Source organism: Thermobia domestica, chromosome 4 (assembly GCF_964235325.1).
Source record: "Thermobia domestica chromosome 4, izTheDome1.hap1.1, whole genome shotgun sequence".
Lineage (NCBI taxonomy): Eukaryota > Metazoa > Arthropoda > Insecta > Zygentoma > Lepismatidae > Thermobia > Thermobia domestica.
Window position 1 is genome coordinate 324,293,973 of NC_137457.1, and position 21,578 is coordinate 324,315,550.

General features: G+C 33.8%; 1 protein-coding gene across 5 annotated transcripts; it reads left to right on the forward strand.

Annotated features, from left to right (window-relative positions):
• Positions 1-590: 590 nt before the first annotated feature.
• Positions 591-17,299, forward strand: LOC145684411 (uncharacterized). 5 transcript variants are annotated; one of them, XM_081756729.1, is made up of 3 exons: positions 591-683; positions 9,381-9,813; positions 14,703-17,299. In XM_081756729.1, exons 2-3 carry the CDS (start codon positions 9,452-9,454, stop codon positions 15,478-15,480), a joined length of 1,140 nt encoding a protein of 379 aa, XP_081612855.1. In that variant the 5' UTR covers positions 591-683; positions 9,381-9,451; the 3' UTR covers positions 15,481-17,299. The 5 variants fall into 5 exon arrangements, with proteins under 5 accessions (XP_081612855.1, XP_081612859.1, XP_081612856.1 ...); XM_081756733.1 differs by lacking the exon at positions 14,703-17,299 and adding an exon at positions 11,214-12,188; XM_081756730.1 differs by having other exon boundaries at positions 650-761.
• Positions 17,300-21,578: the final 4,279 nt, after the last annotated feature.

Sequence of the window (21,578 nt, forward strand, 5' to 3'; positions counted from 1 at the left end):
GTTTCGTATTTTAGTCCCGTCCCATTTCTGCTCTCAATACCAGCTTATCGACATAACGTTCAGTATTTAAGAAAAGAAAATTCTATTTCGTACAACATTTAATGTGCTAATTTTTTTTTTGTGTGGTGAAAGCCCTACCTTTTTAGTTTGTAAGAACGATACTTAATTTTTTAAAGTGATTCTATATTGCGCACTATTGTATCTATATAGGGTATTATAGGTTAACGATTTTCCTTCGTCTGTTAGACTCTTAAATAACATATTCTTTGGTAGCATTTTCAAATTTAATAAATCTCATATGAATGCAAAACACTCATAAAAGTTCTCCAGAAGCACAGAGATTTTTGAGTACAGGTTGCACTACAGACTATTCGTTACTTCTTTGTATCTACTTCAAATAATGCAGAGAAAATATTTCCAAATAAAATGTGTTATAAAGATTTTTGGAGGGGAGGCGGGTTATCGAAGATGTCCCGTATTTCCACGACAAAAATATGCCAGAGTTATCTGTTAGGGGAATGTTGTTATAAAAACCGAATTTAATTAGTTTTTTTGTCACCTTGTTTTTTTTTTCCTAGCCAGTTTTAGTTATTATATTTAGCTATTAAACCTTTTTCTCGTTGAGTGCTGGCAACACTTGTTTAACATGGTTGATTTCTTCATTTCGTACATTTTAAAGTAAGGTAGGTTATTTAAAAGGATAGCTTATTGTGAAGCATATTGATTTAGTGATAAGATAGAAAGCTGTACCTAGTTCAAAGGTAAAAGCTCTGATAAACTTACTCAAATAAATAGAGGGACTATGTTTAGAAGAAGGAGTCCAGAAACATGTAAAAGCGCAACATTTTCAGGAGGATTGTATGATGCCAGTACTTTGACGTAATATTACGTAACCAAATCTAACATAACCTAACTTAAACTAACCTAATATTAGTAGAAATAAGCGAAATTCTATCATCTTTGGGAAAATTATGGTTAACTCCTAACTAACATAATATAAGATAAATTAACGTAAAGTTACCTAATCTAACCTAACCTAAGTTAAAGTAATCTAATGTGAACAGAAATTACCAGTATTTTAACATTTTCTTTTTTGAAAAAGAGTTGGACCCCTTCTGCTAAACATAGGACAAATAAAGTTTCTATTATACGGAACCGTATAACAATACTCATTTACGTATTTTTTTTATCAGGAAATCTTTCCGTTTTCCTTGTAACTAGTTCTTTATGGGAGAGGTTATAGCCCTTGTTCAAATTTACTTTAAAAAAGCTAAACTGTTTTGGGTATAGAGTGTCCGTTCATACGCCAAAAGAGTGCAATGCTAATAAAAGACCCAACTTCTGCTAAGTAGCAAGACCGCCGATTTCTCTGTAAATTTGGGGGACATTCAGATGCAGAAGGTATATATGTGAGGATTTTGAGACAACTTGGATTCAAATTATGCCAAATGTTATATATTCATAAATACAATAGGGGGGTTAATATGACCTTTGGGGGGCGCGGGCCCCCAGCACCCCTAGGATAGACGCCCCTGCAAAGTAGCATCTAAAAGGAAGACGTGTACTTGACAGCGTTCAGATTTATTATGCTTATCCATAGTAAAGGTAGTAGTAGTAGCAGGAACGGGTTAGAGCTCTGCAGGTCTTGGTTAGGTTCTGTTCTTGACATGAAATGAGGAAACGAAAGACTTGACCAAAGTTTTCTTCACATTTTACAATCTATGGATTCGTATAGTAAAGATGCACCGTTGACAGGTCAAGTTACGGTGAAGTTTTGAACCCATGCTTGTTGCATCCCTGAGGAGCAGGCGCGTCAGCGAGGGCGGATGCATGTAAGCCATCTTACTGCAAATACACTGTGCTTCGTATTTGTCGATTCGTTTCATGCCAGATAGCGTTATCGTTTAAGATTATGCGGTATTGTTTAATTTCTCCCCCTAATTAGTTGTGGTGACTGGCTAATATGGTAGTGATTACGCTTCGTTATTTGTAACTGCGGTGTAGTCATGATTATAAATATAGTATGGCATAAAGATTACAGTACATAAAACACGAATCAATTTGTGCTGGGTAGTCACTAAAATGTACAAATGCTATGTAACCGAGTCATGGGTAAGAGCACAGTACTGAGTCCTGAGCGGTAAGAAGAGGCAGCGTCTTTAAGGAGCAGGCGCGTCAGCGATGATGAGTCCATTCTTAGGTCGCGCCTTTATTGCATCCGGATGCGAATGAGAACTGCGAATTCATGTGCCTCTACTACAGCCAAAGTTTTTTGAATGCGATTCAAGTTGCAATATCTCTTTCAAACCTTCAATGTGCAATATTTTTGCTTAAAAATTCATATCTTAAAGTTTCCAGAGCAATAATAATAATAATGATAATATCTACTAATTTCCTTTGTGTGCAAAATAGAGTGAATGTCGTTCCTGTTATTATTATGCTTCTGTGGTAATCGCTATTTTCACTTTAAAATAATTAACTAAATAAAATTAGAGTTTGTAAAATCAACCAACTTTCTAAGAAAATTTCCTCCATGAGTAAAAAACTCGTTATTGCTATTTGAATCATATTAATCAATAATTACATGTATTCGTAAAATTATTGTTTGAGGAACAAAGAAGAAATATAAGTTGAGTAAAAAGTTCGTGTATTAATTAAATCTTCATATTTTAAAGAGAAAACAAAGAAAATTATACATACCTTCCACTCCAAGTTCTTTACTTACATCTGCCCATAATTTGTTCACGACGTGTCATTTGTGGTATTCTGGATGAGCTTGGATCCATAATGGAACTTTATGAAAAACACAATTTACTAAAACATCAACATCTATTTCCATTTTTATTTTTTCTCCGCACCTCGCAACGTCATCTACTTTTGCGCAAAACAAGCTTTCTTCTTTCACGTAGCGCTCAATTTCTCCGCAGACGACTCTCCATTCGCACGAATTCGGACGAACAATCCAGCATGCTGGGATCGTTTGCATTCGTATCTTTTCGTCGGTTTTCGCAATTCGCAGGTCGGAGTTAGTCGAGAACTCCAATTTATTTACACGTGATGGGAAATTCGCATTCGCATTCGGAAGCAATGAAGGCGCTGCCTTAAACTATCGTTTACATTGGCCAACTATAAGTCATAGTATGGTCTCCGGAGTTTTCGATGGATTTGAGAGAGATACTACATGCCATCTAGATTAAGCTTAACACACCAGATTCTTATGCAAACTCAGTCCAGCATGTCTTTGTTATAGAATATTACTTTGTTTGGATTACATAGTTAAAATTACGACATATGTCACAACTAAGTTTCTTCAACTTATTTGCTTTTCCTTCATTGAATTGCAATCTTACTCTTGGTGTACAGGTAAGGAATAAGTCAGTCGATGTTAGACTTCCTTGCACCATCTTGTTTGATATTTGTATTCTGAAAAATTCTACTTGTGTTTAATTATATTTCATATCAAATTTCAAATTTTCATGGTACCGGTACATATTTGTCAATTTGAATGTTCCTCAAGGTAGAACAAGAGTTTTTCTTGCTGAAAAATTATATTTTTAATAGTCATCCTCTATGAAGTGTTCATTATATTTACTAGTATGTACTTTGCTTTCGAGTTGTTGCTTCTTGTTGGTGAAGTACAGTTTTTGTACGCTAGAAATACGGTCTCAAACGTATTTATGTGACACTGTTGATACTAACTAAAGACTCGTGTTCCATGCAAGTCTCTTCTTGGAGAAATAGTTTGCAAGCCATCTTTCCTATATGAGTGAACATTACATACGCTAATCATGTACTAGCTTTTTCTTACGGCCAATGTTTTTTTTTTTTTTTTTTTTTTTTGACAGTGGTTCATAATCTTTAATATTTATGCTTTACTGGAAGTAGGTCGTGATGTACCTATTCCGCAGCGGTACACTTTCAATTTAATTACAATAGATCGCGCACTGTACACCTGATATTGGTGAATATATCTCTGGATTTGGAAATAGATTTCTGTGGACCGTTACCGGTCAAACTTCGCATTACTACAGCTCCTCGAAACCGTGTTATGTTCGATCTGTGTTGAAAAAGTCTGACAAGTGCAAGGCCATAGGGAACACGATTGCGTGTAAACTTCGAAAAATTGGTGCGGCGATTTGAATGGTTATATTGTAAGTTGGAGTGTAAGGACATGTTACATGTGTCACCATAGAAGGCAGACGAGCCTGTGATTTGTTGACGAAATTTATATAGGGTCACATAAATTTGGTATTTGGAATGTGGCGAAAGTTAAAATTCCTTAGTATTGTTTGTACCGTTAGCAATATGTTAGTAGGATTGTGGTGCGTGGAGATCGTATAGGATCAAAATTCATGCATAGTCGTAAAATCATGTAACCAGGACCGACGTTTTATTTTAACTTGCGATTTTTCCGACTGCAGAGGCCACTGTAGTTCAGCTGTAGAGCGTTCTGTTCTGATGCGTGGGGCCCTGTGTTCGATCCCAACTCTCGCCAGGTCAGGTTTGTATTATTGTGTTATGATTTCGGAATTAATTTCGTTTTTTTTTATCACTTTATATTATTACTGCTGTCTGCAGGATTCCTTAAAACGTTCATTCTGAACGGTATTATGTTATTTTATTACAATTTTATTATATTTAGGCAGTATTCATAAATGTGTATTTATTTAGAATATGTTCCATGCAAGTAAATATGTGGGAAGAAATGGTATATTAAGTCCAATTACTTCTACACCGTTGAACACTTTAAATTTATATGTAAGTGGATTTTCAAAACTTGACTTTAACAGTGATATTATAAACATATTAGATTTTTTTGAATGTTGAAACAAATTAGGTTGGCAAGTGCTAGAAGACACGTGTCTCACCATCTTATCAACATTTGCGCATACAAATTTATGTTCACAATATTTGGAAGATACTGACTTATCTTTATAATTTTGCACGTAAAATTGCTTTCTTCCTAGCTATTTCTCGAAATTTCATGCGTTAATTCACACACAAGAGAAGTCCGAGTACTTCTTCGGAAACTTGAGGAGACAGATCGACGTGAATTGATAGTTAAATATTTATAATCCATCCCTATACATAACTTCTACATTAATTTACAAACTGGTTCTTTGTTATCATTTGTAAATTATTACTTTGCTACTGTTTAGTGCAAATGAAAATGGAAGTTAGAAAATCATATTATTAGTTATATCAAGTACAATCTACGAATTTTAATTTTTTTATCCTTCAATTTATTTAAAACCTAGAAGTAAATCATAATAGATGAATATAAAGCAATTAGCAATACAGTTCATATAATTTGGAATATCAAGTAAAGAAATGGAAATAAATTCCTTTCCGGGAATTTGTATGCCAGTGATAAAACTGGGAATATTCCCAGTTTTTATTTTCCTTCCCACCGGGAATATTTCCACTGCCCATTACTAGTTGTGATATATACGTACAGATTACATTGAAATACTAGCTACATCTACGGTCAAAGAGATAGAAAAAAAAAAAAAAAACACACACACACACAAAAATAGACACTTTAAATACTATTAGTAATCAAATTCATTTGCACATCTAAGTACTCATTCATGGAATAAAAGCAGTGCTGTAATAGATAGGTTTTCACTATTTTTTTTTTTAATTCTCCTCTTGGTTCTGTCATTCAAATATGCTGAAAACGTTTATTATATAATATGGTACCCATAAATTTTGGATTCATTTCATGTAACTTTGTGCGATGCTGTTTGCTCGGAATTTTATCTTTTCGCCTAGTATATTTGTAGGTTGAGCAATGTTCAAGTAATTCAAAGTTCGTTTTAATTTAGAGCAACATGCAAAATATGTATAGTGAGGGTAAAGGATCAGTATTTTAAGTTCCTTAAATATTTCCCTACACGAGTCGTTCATTTTGGCTCCTGTTATAGTTCTTTAAAGTTTTTTTTTTGAATCACGGACAATATATTAGTTTTTTGGGAACTTCCCAAAAGATTATGCCATATGTTTGTAAAGACTCAAAGAGTCCGAAATATAATTTTGGAAGCGTATCTAGATTTAAAACATGTTTTATATACTTTATTGCATAGAACATTTTATAGATCGTTTTTTCTTATACGCTAAAGTACGGTTCTTTACAAATACGGCCTCAAACTTAACACTGTTTTTAATAGCTAAAAACCCGTGGACCATACAAGTCTTTTTGTGGAGTGAGACTTTGCAAGCCACCTTTCCTGTGAGGGAACATTATACACAATACTCTTGTGATCGTTTTTTCTTGGGCCGCGGTGGCTCAGTGGTAGAGCGTTCACCTCTGGTGCTTGGGGTCCCGGGTTCAAACCCTGCTCCCGCCAAGTGAACTTTGTGGTGGACAAACACCGTGTGCGTGGGTTTTCTCGGGGTTCTCCCGTTTCCTCCCACTTTCTTCATTCCACTATTTCATTCATCTCTCATCACCGTCTCCTTTGGCCTAACCGGCATAACCGTGGAACGTAAAACTCAAAAATTTCATTTCATTTTTTCGTTTTTTCTTATAGGCAATATATTGTTTTGAAAGTGATTCACAATTCTTTCATGTTTACGCTTTATTGCAAGAAGGTAGTGATGTACCCATTCCGCAGCGGTACACCTTCAATGGAATTACAATAGAGTGTACACTGTACGCCTGATATTGGTGAAGGTATCTATGGATTTGGAAATAGATTTTTGTCGATCGTTACAGGTCAAACTTCACATTACTACAGCCCCTTGAAACCAAGCTATGTTTGATCTGTGTAGAAAGCTCCGTGACATGTGCAAGGCAACGGGGAACACGATTCCGTGTAAACTTCGAAGATATCCTGCGTCGATTTGAATGGTTATAACGTAAGTTGTAGTGTAAGCACATCTTGCAAATGTCACCATGGAAGGCATACAGGCCTGTGATTTATTGACGAAGTTTTTATACAGTCACATAATTCAGTATTTGGAATATGGTGAATGATATCGTTCCGTGAGTTTAGTGTTACTTGTACCGTCACTAATATGTTAATAGTGTTTTCGTGCAGACCAGATAGGAACAAAATTCATGCACTGTCAAAGGATCATGTCAATGAGAGTTACATTTTAACTTGTGGTTTTTCTGATTGCAGGGACTGCGGTAGCTCAGTGCTTGAGCGTTCACCTCTAACGCGTGTGGTTATTGATTCGATCCCAGCTCGCGCCAAGTGAAGATTGTGGTGGACAGATGTCGTGTTCGTGGGTTTTCCCAGGATTCTCTCACTTTCTTTATTCCACCATTTCATTCATTTGTTATCATTATTGTCTCATTTAGCTTAGGTGATATTAGCGTGTGACGTGAAACTTAAAGAGTTGATTTGATTTCATTTGTTTTGTAACAGCAACTGTCTATCCACCCAATTTTTTCATGATATCCCATCAGAAATTGTTAGATCATGATCAATTTATACGGTAAGGAAACGTTGCGACTGTTCGCCGGGAAACAAGTCTGGTTATGAAAGTACGAGTGTCAATTTGGTCACCACGATGCGAAACAAGTCGTTAACATTTGTAACCCTAGTATCGTTTATAGTAATTACCGATTTTATCAGTTCTCAAACAGCATTAAAAACTGGTTAAAGAAGCGATTGACACAATTCCACCTTCCCGCAATCAAATTCAATTTTTTCTTTTAGTATGAAGTCATATTCATAAAGATGTTCGTAATAACTGCATTTCCGGGCGATGAACACATCAATGTTATGATGTTCAACAATATACTAGAATATGAGTATTGTTGTACGAAAGAGGCCTGCTGTTTCGGCATGTCATGAAATCACCAAGGATGGCTCAATGCGTGGTTAGATTCCGTCTTTTCTGGACAGTGATTTGCTTTATCTGAGAAAAGAAATTTTGAATACGTCCAGACAGACTCTATGACATCCTGCAGTTTCTTGAAGCTCGAATTGCATAACCCGTCTTATAGATGTCGATAGTTTATCAAATACCATGAAATTAAGATGATTTTTGTTAGTGTCAGAATATGGTATGCATAGTTATGGTATAGCAATATATATATATATACATAGCTCTAAGATGGATTCCTCACATCGAAATAAGTCAAAATGTTCTTATGGACTTATTGCGAAAAGTACATAATTTCAGAGCTCGAGGTGTCCAAAGTCGCTAATACACTAAATTTCAACATGCCTTATTTGGAATTCCAGAAACGGTGGATGATGATGCTTATCAGCGTAAAGAAAGTGACGCATTCACAATCCAAAAATGCATTTTACATTAATTTTCAATGGATGTGTAGGGTATTATGTACAGGGTTTAATTCTCAAATATGCTCTGAATAGACTTTTCAGATATACTTTGATTTCAAGGACGGTCAAAATTAGGCAGAAGATAAGCTTTGATACCAAACGACACCCAGTGCTTCGGAGAGAAGTCGGAAGTGTGCAGAACATGCAGCTCCATGTGTTTTTGTGTTCGGAATAACGTGTGATGCGATATATTTAGTCACTGTATATTTCACGTTTACTTCACTTATAAGCGTGAAAGAAGACATTGCAGCATGCTTGCCCCGAGTACGAGTGAGAGTACTATTGATGATCTTAAACACTTCCAACATCGTGCGAAAGGATTCCGTGTTCACTGCTGTGAAGGATTATCGTTTGCCTATTGTGAACCAATCATAAAGTTGGAGCATATCTCAAAACTCGGTTGATAATATGTCTAGGAATTTCATCCTGCAAGGAATACTCTGCACACTCATTGAATGTTATTGAAATATGCATTTTTGGATTGTACATGCGTGGCTTCGTTTACACTGATAAGGACCACCACTTCACGATTTCTCGAATTCGAAATAGGACATCTTGAAATTTGGCTTTTTCACGAATTTGGACAACCCTAGCTTTGAAGCTATGCACTTTTCCCCACAGCTTCATAGTAACTTTTTGACTTATTTCGACTTTGTTCATTAACACCATATATATATATATATATATATATATATATATATATATATATATATAATGCATCTAGATATTCATTGCACTAAGGGATATAGAATAATAAGATATATGTAAAATTGATGTAACAATCAAGGAAATTCGGTTAATTGTGTTAACGTGGATTTTGTTTTTCTAGAGTAAATTTTGAATCTTGTTATAAGATTTAAGTCGATCGTTGATGAATAGAAACATGTACAATGTAGGATGTTTAAAGTTTTAGAATATTGGTGTTTGAGTAAAACATTGCAGTTCCTTTTTATTTACATTTGGTTTGAAGAAAATCCTTTTTAGTGAAATACCATACTTTCTTTGCTCTCTTTTTTCAAGTGTTCTTTTGATAAATGCTTGTAATAATAACAAAATGAACTTTCCTTTATTCAACAGTGGTGTTTTGAAAAATGCTTAATTTCGAGGAATATTTTCAATATCTGTGAAAACCCTAAAAATATTGTATAATGGAAGATGCATGTGGAAGAGATAATGAAGAAAGTTTATTGGAATCCGAAACTTTGCTTAAAATTGAAAGTAATGATTCCTATTTTGATAAAGACTCACAGGATGTGAAAGATTTTGTGTTGCCTTTATCCATAGATGAGAACATAGCTGATAGTGAAGGAACAACTTTCGACTCGACTTCCGGAGTACTTAATTTTATAAAAGAAAAGATTGAGGTGAAAGAGGATGCAACGTGTGTAAATTCGTGTTATTACCAAATGAAATCGGAAGCATGGGACATACCATACGAGTCTAATGAATCTCTCTCAAATAACATTGTAGTGGAAGAGATAGAAGATAAGATTTACCTCGAAAGTGAAAGGTAAATATATACACATTTTTCACGATTTAAATCTTTTTCAACCTTGTAGCGTTAAGGTTCCCAATTAGAACACAAAAAGTTAAATATGCTTTTGTATGTTTAGAGGCACGACTAATATTACTCTATGGCTGTAAGTTAAGGATTATGTTCCCTTTTTTCTCTTTACTTTAGAATTAGTGAACTAGTTTCTGTGGCATCGTTTTCTCCTCTCAGTCTCTCTTTTTTCGGTAGACTGTTGACATATACCTAGGCATGTATCCTTTTATAAAGTGTGAGCGGTCCCGCATCGATTCCCTGCGGGGACACGCATTCGAAAATATTTAACACCTTTTTCAGGATTGCGATATTGAGTGAGGTTTTTCTTGAGTTTTGCATATTCGGGCCAAGCAAATGCCGAGAGGCACTTTGTATACAGTTTCCAGGCCGCTAACTCCCTTCGCCATACCTTTTTTCCTCCTTTCTCTGATACTATGCTAACTGAGGGATTTAATCTCTCATACATAATGTGCTTAATTGTATATATGCTGGTAGTGTCCGAAAATATGCATAGGTAAATAATTAAACAAATATTAATATATGCATTTACGGGTAGATTATATCACTAATTCTTAACCAGTTAGAGATGGATTTTTTCTGTTTCAGGAAAGAATTTTTGTCATTTTTGTAATACTTAGGAATGAAATTAAAGAGTCCTATTGAAATTTGTGATGTGAATGATTTATTATAGGCATACAGGGAGTGACCTTATGGTCAAGCTAGTCCTTTATATGTAGAAACTGTACGTATATAAATTAATTTTATTGGTTGTTTTAAACGTGGTTTGTTCTTTTCTCCGATGCATACTATACGTTTGTGGTTAGCCGTATCTTTCAAGTCATCCTTTTTCTCAATTGGAAACAATTACTAAAGAAATAACTTTTAATTATTTATATTGTATCTCATGTATCTTTTACCTCCTTGATGATTTATGGTGTTTAATAGGGAAGGAAGAACAGGACACACACATCAAAATTACATTTCTTGCTTTGCGTACGGCAAAGGCTGGTATAAGTCTCGATCGCATATCTTATATTTCCATCTTTCACAAGCTCTCCAAAATAAGCGATTCCGTCGTATCTGACCCACATCACTCAATATTCGTACGTTATTTTCCGAACGACCGGGACCCTTCCGTAAATTTAGATATTTTAGAGGGTGTGTTGAAAGATGTTTTTTGAAAGTTAAATTAAGAAACATTTTACCTGACAATTCAAGTGTGTCCAAGTATTATTTACTGTGATACAATCCATGTAAATAATAGTCACCACCACTTTTCCCGCGGGTACCAATTCTGTAGAATCCAATATTTATTATATTTCGTCGGTACCATTGATAAATTTTATGTTCTTGTTTCGTTATAGTGTCTACCTATCTTCGGCGATCTCACCTTGACCTGTTTGTGTTTCAAACGGGATTAGTGGTTGATGTCTGCCGTGCGGAACACTTCATGAACAGTTAAAGCTATCGTTAATCTAGAATAATTCATACTTTTGAGTGCTACAATTTTGAGTACTACATCGTCAGTGTGTTCGCGGAAGGTTTTTTTTTTCAATGGCATTACACAGCCGTACTTTGTCATACGATTTTCTTGTAACCAGTTACACTGTACCTAATGTTTTTCAAATGAATAATAACTTTTTTCGTAAGCAAATTACTGGAAGAAATTCTAAATTGTAATTATTTTATTGATACTTAAAGATTTCCAATGAAACCTAACAAATATATTCTATTTTCCAAAGTATTCATTTATGTGCTGTGAAACCTTTGACAAACGGAAATGTTTAGGAACATAAGTGTAATGTTGCCTCCCATAATGAGCAAATGTACTGGTATATGCCTACCATGATCGTATGGTCAAGTTATTTAAAAATCCTCTTTATTATGGTAATATAAATGAAGCAATCAAAGGGACAAAACAGAGGTAAAGGCTTGTTAGTAATTCAGATATTGATAGAATAAAATATAACTACGAAATTAGAAATGTAAGAATAATAATACATATCGCTTAGGCGATGACATTTCTGGGGATGTGAAAAAAATTAAAACTTCCCAATGTAGGCACTAGAAACCGCTCCAATTGCGTTAGGATGCTGTCTTATGTCGTTGACTTGCGTTCCCTGTATACACTCTAAAAAAAATTAATTAATTACACATTGAAGTTCGTACTGTTGTAGATAGACTGTGAGCCATATATATGAATCGATTTCTGTTAAAAGGGCGTTTGTAGCATTTTTTTTTACAAATTTTCACTTTTTTTGAAAAAAAAAAATCTTAGTACTTTACAGACAGATGCAACGATTTGTGTCAAAAGGAAGTGTATTCTATGAAAAGCATTGAAAGTATAAGGCATTGAAATCTGCATTTTCTCTTAACAGAGCGTAATTCGACTAATACGCCCTTTTAACTAAAAATCAAACAAGTAGGAGCATAACAATGAAGACCGTTTACAACGGTACATTGTACATTTGGACCATAAGATATTCTAAATATGTACTAGGCTGGCTGATTTTAATATCAGAAGAAGAGAAAGAAAAAGATATAATTTTAATATATATATAAAAATATTCAAATGTTTAAATAATAAGATTGTCGATACGGGGACAACATATATAAATAAAATGGAATTATGGCAGTGAAGTTTGCGTTGTAGAGGCTCAATTAATTTAATATAAAGCGAACCGTTCAACGTTACAAAAGGAAATGATTCCAAATACTATTTCCTGGTCGCGATTCCAGCGACCATATGTGATGAGGGTTTCGCCATTATCAAACGAGCACTTAGGAAACCTGATCTCCTTTGTAGTGTACGTGAATTGACGGGGTTCATCGTTCGCAGTATCAGGTCTGATAAATTTACTCTTGTTGAATTCAATGGTGAAGATATTTTAGATTTCAGGTCATGGTGGGTACAATACTAGGTCTATAAGAAAAAATCTAGTTTCTCTGGACACAAGTAACAAACAGAGAATTTATAAAATAACTTTTAAGATCAGCAGCGTTCATCACTTTATGTATTCATTCATGAGTATGAACAGGTTTTCCAAGTGTTAATGGACTAATGAAATACACTTTCGTCATGTTATTCAACAGTACAAAGATTGTATTACTTCCTGAAACTAATCTGAATGGAACAGGAGCTGTCCCTTTAAAGCTGAACGAGATCAGATTTGGAAAAGTGCATGGATAAAGTATTGGATAGACATAAAAATTTATATCGCTGAATTATGCCATTCTACCGTCCAATCAACAACATTATGGAGAGTGACCCAAAAAATACATTGTGTTATAAGGGGTTGACACTTTCAGAATACTGCGTTGTTTGTTCTTCCTAAAATATTGTATTCTGCTGGTTTGTACTAGTATCACATAATTGTAAAAAGCACAGTACTAAGTGTAATGATTATATTATTATAATGTACTAATGTGCCCTGTTGAACGGTCTATTAGTTGTACAGGAAATTGAATACACGGTCAGGAATTTGAGAAATAAAACTTAAACTCACTTGGCTTAAAAGTAAAAATCCTACCATTTAAAAGTAATATTTTTCTATGCAATGCACTTCCTTGCATTCGTAATTATGTCTTGTTCCACAACAAAAATAAAATCCAATTATAATTGCCTTTTTTGTCCTTAGACAAGCTGAATATCAATCTCTACTTTGTCGCCACAGTTTTAGGTTCCGAAGAAAATGTCATGAGAAAATTTCACTTTTATACGTTCACAGTATTAAGGTTTACAGGGTTTTTGTTTAGCATGTATGAGCTTCAAATTGCATCGATGAGCTTCAAATTGTATCTAAACACATATCAGTATGTCTGTGATTGCAACTAACTTCAAGATATCTTCTAGGAACAAATCTGTTTATTTTGTTAAAACCGAACGAGTTATGCAATATGTTAAATAAGTTTCATCATGACTTATGTACCATACGTAAAGTTTTGTTGTTACTTCAATCTGTTTTGCGTCATTCTGTTCTGTAACTGTTAGAGAAGGGTAATTTCTTTGCTTGTAATTTAGAAAAAAGTAAAATAATAATAATAATGAATTGATATCACAATACAAAAATCTTTCTTGCTTAGAAGTAGTAGTAGAGGGATTTTTTCTTAAACAATTACGATCATTGCTAGTACTGAAACTTGAAAGTTTGCTTATTGCGTAAGCATTTTAGTTCCGGAAATAAGGGACGGAAATCTGAAAATTGTTTGACTCTTTTTGTGAAAGTGCGTTAATAAAAGAAGTTGAGAGTGCTATTTTTACGATGTTTTTGATTTAATCGTTTTTTCCCCGAAGTTCCATGTCATTAAGACTTGTTTTTCCTATGTACATTAAAGTACAATTTCGTTTCATATACTTTTATTGTTGGAAATGAACGTTAATTTCATGTAAAAGTTCTGACAATTTTCAGATCGTCCATGATATTTACATCTAAACTGCAAACTGAAACACCTGGGTATTCCGCCTGAATTTGTTTGTAACTTGATAGTTGAAATTCCTGTATGCAGGCGGCATAATGGTGTATCAGAAGAAAGCAACTTTCTTTTTTGTACGTACAAACATCGGATTCACCTAACACTCGTCGTATTTATAATATTGGTGGGAAGAACCTGTACCGCTATACTTTACTCTTCTTATTTCTAGTTTATAGGAAAACTGCAATCAGTTTCATAATAACATTTTCTCTTTGCATGAATTAGAAGTAAAATGTAATTAATTTCTTATATTTACAAGAGTTTTTGAAGATATTTCTACAATTTATAGGTCTTGAAAATTTTCTATTTTCTTTTCTGTGTTGTTAGTATGTAAAGTAGAAAAGCATACATGTAAAATAACAAAACATTTATTATTTAAGGTCATCCATTACTCCATGTAAGGATAATGGTTCCTATGCTTCTAACTTCATTCCAACGCATTCCACTGAGGAGCAGCGTTCTTCCAAGGGTAGTGACAACGTTTGTGAACTTAAATCAACTTCCAAAAAGAACGTTGTGTATCACAGTGATGAGAGGCCAAATTGTTGTGGTGAATGTGGGAAAAACTTTGTCACGAAATATGTTTTGAGAAAGCATATAAAAGTAATCCATGAAGGTATAAAGCCATATGCCTGCAATTTATGCAGTAAAAAGTTTGCTTTTAATCATGCATTGAGAACGCACATGATAATACATACTCGAAAAAAAGAACTACATTCGTGCCAGTTTTGCGGCGAAAGATTTCCTCAAAAATCCTTTTTATTAGAACATGTGCGAACACACATAGGTGAAAACCAGTGCCCTCAAATTTGCCAAGAATGTGGGAAAGTTTTCACTACAAAGCAACAGGTATTAATACATTCACGGACGCACACAGGTGAAACATCATATGTTTGTCTTCTTTGTAATAAGACTTTCGACCTGAAGTCCAATTTAAGAGTTCACATGCTTACTCACACAGGTGAAAATTTGTTCACATGTGATAATTGTGGCAAGGGTTTTTCTCGTAAACCTGAATTGAGAATGCATATGCAAACACATACAGGTTTAAAACCATATGTTTGCAAGAAGTGCGGCAAGAGTTATTTACACAAAAGAGATATGAACCTACATATGACAACACATATTTATAAAATCCTCAGCCCTGGAAAGGATTGATATATATTCAGATACTAGTATAGAGAGTATACGTGATATTGAATGAAGTAAGAACACTTACAGGAACATAAGATACACAAAGATAGGGAAACTGCCAGACACGTATCCGCTTAAACCTAATCTCATAAGAATCGTGTTTACACACTTTTGTAAGGAATCAGACTTGAGGGGGGCGCAGTGGCTCAGTGGTAGAGCGTTCACTTCTGGTGCTTTGGGTCCCTGGTTCGATCCCACCTCGCGCCGTGTGGACTTTGTGGTGGGCAGACACTGTGCTCTGGGTTTTCTCGGGATACTCCCGTTTTTTCCCACTTCCATCATTTCACTCATTTCTCATCAACACAGTCTCCTTTAGCCTAACCGGCATAACGTGGGACGTAAAACTGAAAGATTTCATATCATTTCATAAAAGACTTGAAAGACAAACGCCATGTCCTGCACCAAAGTTCTAGATAGTTGTGTTGAAAGTTGAATACTTACTGTGACATAAAGTTATTTTTTTTTCGTAATAAAGTATATTGATGCACTGAAACTTTACTGAAACTGAAATAAGATTTTTTTATTTTGAATTACTCATGTTATTGGTTAGAAATGAAAAGCAGTGTACCTGTTTCTTCAGTTCTTGCGTGTAGCTGGAAAATTAATATTCTTATTATATTTGCGAATGCTTCGAATTGGCAAGCTACTCATCTGTTAAATCTTTAAACAGTATTTCAACACTTCGTTGTGAGTGTGAAATGTTAAAGGAACGTATCTATTAGTAATATGGTAAGTACTTTAGGAGATAATGAGTTTGAAAATTCAGAACGCTAACTTCTGAATCTATCGACTTAGTAAGAGAGTTTTTTTTTTATCCGCAGTTTCTCGAGATTCTTTTACTACTTGCCACATTTCTATTCTACTTATTCTTCCGTGACTATTTGCTTGAAATATTCATTTGTTTCCCTTAACTGAAAGGATGTAATCGAAGATAATGAAAGTAGAAATGTCGTATCAAATGCAAGGCAAAATCGTTCCGAAAAAGTGTATATTTTTTTTATTAGAATTTTGTTCTACAATTTTTGTATATTAAGTACGGTGTATTATATAAACCATATTGAAACATATTGGTTAGTATATTTCAAATTATTTAATTTTGTATTTTATTTCTTGAGTAATGTCACGGAGACTGCCGCTGTCTTCTACTTGCAGTAGATAATAATAATTCGATATGATGATTAGAAGTAAGCAGAAATGATAATGTAATACGTGATCGGAATACAAATATTAGAAGAGTATGTTCACGGAAAGAATTCATAATATAGTCATTTGTAAGAATGTAAAATCGTAATTGTGAAACTCCCTGTATGACACTATTTAATTTATTAACAAGTATTAAAAGATGCATCGTAGAAGTGGCATTGCAGTCAACATTGTAAGTATATAAATAACAGGAATTACTGCTTATTCCTTGTAATATTGAAATTTTGTTTTATGCTTTCTTGTGAGTGTAAGAAAGCTGAAGAAGTTCCCAAGAATACAATTTAGCGTTTAGCCTTTCTGTATATAATGGACAGAATATATTATGTTCGAAGTTATATTTGTGGAGTTATTGTTATCATTCATTTAATAAATATCGGATAGAAGCGTCTGAAAGTATTCAAAGAAGGTAACTTATTCTTGTAGCTTTATATTATATAGGTTGTGAAACGCTCACATCATGTGTAGCTGTTGCAAATTACTAGTCTGTTTGTATAAACCACTAAATACCAGTAGTTAACGTATTAGGATATTTTTGATATGCAAACGCAATTACAACGTGTCAAACAATTAAAAGTAAATGACTGTACATATTGAAGTTTCTTGCTCATCTATAAGGGTTTGCGTTGTTCTACACATGTAAGAATTTAAAATTGCAACATCTACATTTACTGCTATTCTAAATATGCCATTCAGTTATGGTTAGCAAATCAACGTATTAAAATTTAAAGTGTATTAACTTGCAAACACTACTGTAAGGTGTAGGTGTGACTATGGCTAATTATCAGATTATTAGAATATAAGATTATCACATTTATCAGATTATTTAAGTTCATTAGAGAAAAAGTTACAATAATGGATATTAATGGCGGACCATTTATCTTAAAGCAACCTTGTAAATTTTGATCTACTATGTGCATTTAAGATGAAAAGTTGCAACAATCCGCTTGATACTGTTCGCCATACTTTTCAATGCAAGAAAATTCATAGTAGTTGGAAACTCCATTTTGTGGTCTTTGGTAACAGTATTCAACTAGTGTTATTGGATTGCATGTGAAAAACTGTAGTTTTGTTGATGTCTGCATGGAACGAAATTCCATCGAATTTAATTGATTGAAAGTTACATGGACGTTTCAGAATAAATGGTCCACCCTATATTAATAAATGATAAAAATACGCTTTATATTATATTTAATGTACTCGCTCTAGGCAGAAATACCTAAGGGTTTTTAGATTTGTTTTTGAAAGGTAAAGCGGCTTCGAAAATTCTTTAAAGGATATTGAGAAAAAAAAAGTAGTTCGAACGTAATCGAGCCTTGATTGTTCACGTAATATTAATTTAAAATGGATTTATTCTTTCATCAGTCAAAGAAATGGCAAAAATATGTTGTTTTTTTAAAATATATAATTTAAAATTTTGAAAGTAGCAAGTGTAGATTTGCTACTAAAAGATAGGTTACGTCTTCTACTGTTAGTGTCCGAAAGCAGCTACGCTCGGCGGGGTGAATTTTAGTCATTCGATGAGTGGTGAAGAGGTTGGCTTTTATTTTCGTAATTGTTCGAACTAGATATAATTTAATACCTTTTATCTAGAATAACAATATACTCACTTCGAGTTCTAACAAAAAAAAAAAAAAAAGGGTTAATACTAGTATAATGCTATTGCGTTTCCTACATAAGTAGATTAGGAACTATGACATGAATACGTTTGTACTTGAAGGAGACATTCAGGTAAACATTGTGGATTATTCTGTGATAATTGAAAAACTAGGTCATATTAGAATATTCTGATACGAAACGTGTAACACAATTGGATTGTGTTGGGTTCGGTTCCAGTTCGGGGCAGGTATACTTACGACCTGTGGGGCTCGTGTCTTGATCGGCACGCCTGGATTATGATTTCACTAAGTATAATTATTTTATTTAGACACTGAGAATTTCCATTCGTAATGAATGTGAATGATGGAACGGAGTATAAGATTCTCAGTTGTGTAGTAGTGGTTAGAGATTGTGGGATGAATTGGATGTAATCATTAATTAAGATGGGTTCGATCCAAATCAGTTTATGCGCGTACCCACGCTCAGTGACACGCCCGATGCACATCCGTACAATTTCTACACCAACCAAATATTCTTACCGTTCCAGTAGTGATTTGCGTGAGAAACTGGTATGGAGCAACTGAAACATAATGCATGTATGATATTGATTTACTTAAACACAAGTATTATACATACAACATAGATACTTACTTCAACGTTATAATTTGATACCTCTGTAATTTTTATATTTTAGGATTTTCATTTGTCATTTACCATATCGAATACAAGCCCATGAATTTTATTGGAAAAATAAATAAAAATAAAAAAAGGTATTTTGAACACTTGAATTTGAATTTTGCACTATAACGACGAAGCCGGCAAATTGCTTAACAAATCACCAATTCACACACGCACTGGGGCTTTGGAGATTTTGAAAAAGGAAGGGGGAGGCCAAAAGATGTATTGGAGGGCAGTTTTCTAGAATCTTCTTCCCATTTTTCTTCGAAGGGATGTCCTGTTTTCCAACATAGTTTCTATTCTCATTATTCAGCTGCGTAGTTGGCAATGTACTGGCTTATGTTTCCACTGATTGACAATTTACAAAATATATTGATCTCTTGTTTTACCCATGTTCCTTTATCATAACATGAGTGAAATTCAATATTTGATTTGTTGTTTAGAGCTGAACAACAACGCTGTCACAAAACTAAAAAGGTGTGCTCGTACTTAGTTGGAGCTGATTTGAGGCATTTTGTATTATTTTCGTAGAATTTCACTGAAACTTACTTGAAATATAAAATAACACAATTTCTGCAGTTCACTTCGACTTATTTTGATGCGATTTCACAAAGGATTGGTGAATTAACTTAGGATTTTGACGCTGTCCCAAGTACCTCTTCTATTCATGGCTGCATCCATTTTCGCGCACACCGTTCCCGCCTTCTTCTTCTAGCGTCGGTTAGCTTACTCCAATCACACCAAAGGATTATTTTAAAAAAAATATCTATAAGCAGTATTGTTAACCAAAATATGGATCACGGGTGATAAATAATCTTGCCATTAACATATTATACTTAAAATTCTGAAATCAATAAAAACAACTTAGGATGGCTTTTGAAATTACGGCACTATTTTTTGGAACATCACCACATCACGTCCTTTTTGTTCGGTCAACCGGAAGTACAAGTTACTGCTCACAGCATTGCCAACTCATAAAAAGGATAAAACTAACACAAAGTTTGCGTCGACGTATAATCCATGCGGCCTCATTCCAATTCAGCCAAGGAAAACTGGGAGAATTTAAAATGGAATGGGAGTGAGGGGGGGGGGCCACACGCTCACAAATGGCGTGCGACATGGACGATGATCTTCTTTGAAGATTATCAGAACCCTGGGACCTTAGGTTTCCTCTTCTTAGAGTTATTTTTCCGGTTATTATTCCTCTTCTTTCTTCCGTTATTAAGGTTTGATTCATTACGGTTCACTAACACTTTACACAAACGTAGATGGGCTTTTTTTTTTTTTTTTTTTGTGTGTAAATATAAGATTACATTTGTTTTTATAAGACAATATTTCAATATAAGTTGAGTAATATTGATTATCTATTACATTTTCGTTTTATATTATATCCTATTCATATTTTATTTATTAACATCAAACCAATATATTTCTTACACTATTACTTAAATCAAAATTTTCAATTTTATTTTTTTTTTGTAAGTATCTGACTCGTATTTTAACATCTTACACTAAATATTCTTATCGTACTAAACACATGAAATTTTCAATATTTTGAGAAAAATGACACATGAAATGCAAAAATAACCTTTTCATCAATATATGCTTCCTTATAACTAATTCTCAGAATAACTCCTGATAATATAATATTTCCATTCTTCAAACCTTTAAAATATAACATTTAAACAGCACTATTAATTAGTTAATTAACTTTAAACACAATACAATAATACAATAACACGAATATATGAAATGAAATCTCTCATTCGTAAACAAAATTTTAAAACATATTACATATTAAAAACTTTATTTCACACAATATTGAGTAATATACGTTTTGTCGAGATTTAATAAAAATTATCGGCGCCTTAAAGATTCACAGCTAAATTTTTAACAACGTAATAATTTAGTTATGACTCTCTCTGATCACTCGACGGGATCTGCCTGGCTAAATTTCGAAGGAACCTACCCACAATAAATTATTTGTTCTACCTCCCCGAGATGAGGCCGAATTAAAGAATACAAGGTTAAAAACTTAAAATAATAAAGAATGGGATTTACCAAAATAGCTTACTCGGAGCATTAAAAACATGTTACATTACCCAATACACATATAAGGGGGGGGGGGGGACCTCATCTCCATGACTTGGCATATTTCTTTGCTAATTTTTCCATTGCTTTGGAAAAGAAATATCAACGGCCATCTGGAAGTCGCATAGCGGGTCACAGATGCCTGCATATATCATATGAAACGACTTTTTTTTTTTTTTTTTTTTTACATTCCTTGCACTTGTTCATTTAGTGCCACATAAGGATTCTGTAGATTTACTAACGCAAATTCCAATACATCAGATGAGCATAAATTTTTACAGTACAGAAAATTCAAATACTTATCAATATCTAGCAATTTCTCCAATATTTTATGTATTCGTTGGTTATTACTTCTGGATTGAACACTTTGAGATAAACATACTGGTGTTGTGGTTAATGCATTGCAAAGAACAGTTTCAACACTGCTTTCTAGATCTGAATTTTTAAATTCGTTTGAAATTACATCATGGTATTTCTCAGAACTATGTTTTACT

Coding starts and splice junctions, on each gene's coding strand:
- LOC145684411 (XM_081756729.1), top strand. CDS start 9,452: ATGGAAGATGCATGTGGAAGAGATAATGAAGAAAGTTTATTGGAATCC. Junction 9,814..14,702: donor ATTTACCTCGAAAGTGAAAG/GTAAATATATAC, acceptor TTATTATTTAAG/GTCATCCATTACTCCATGTA.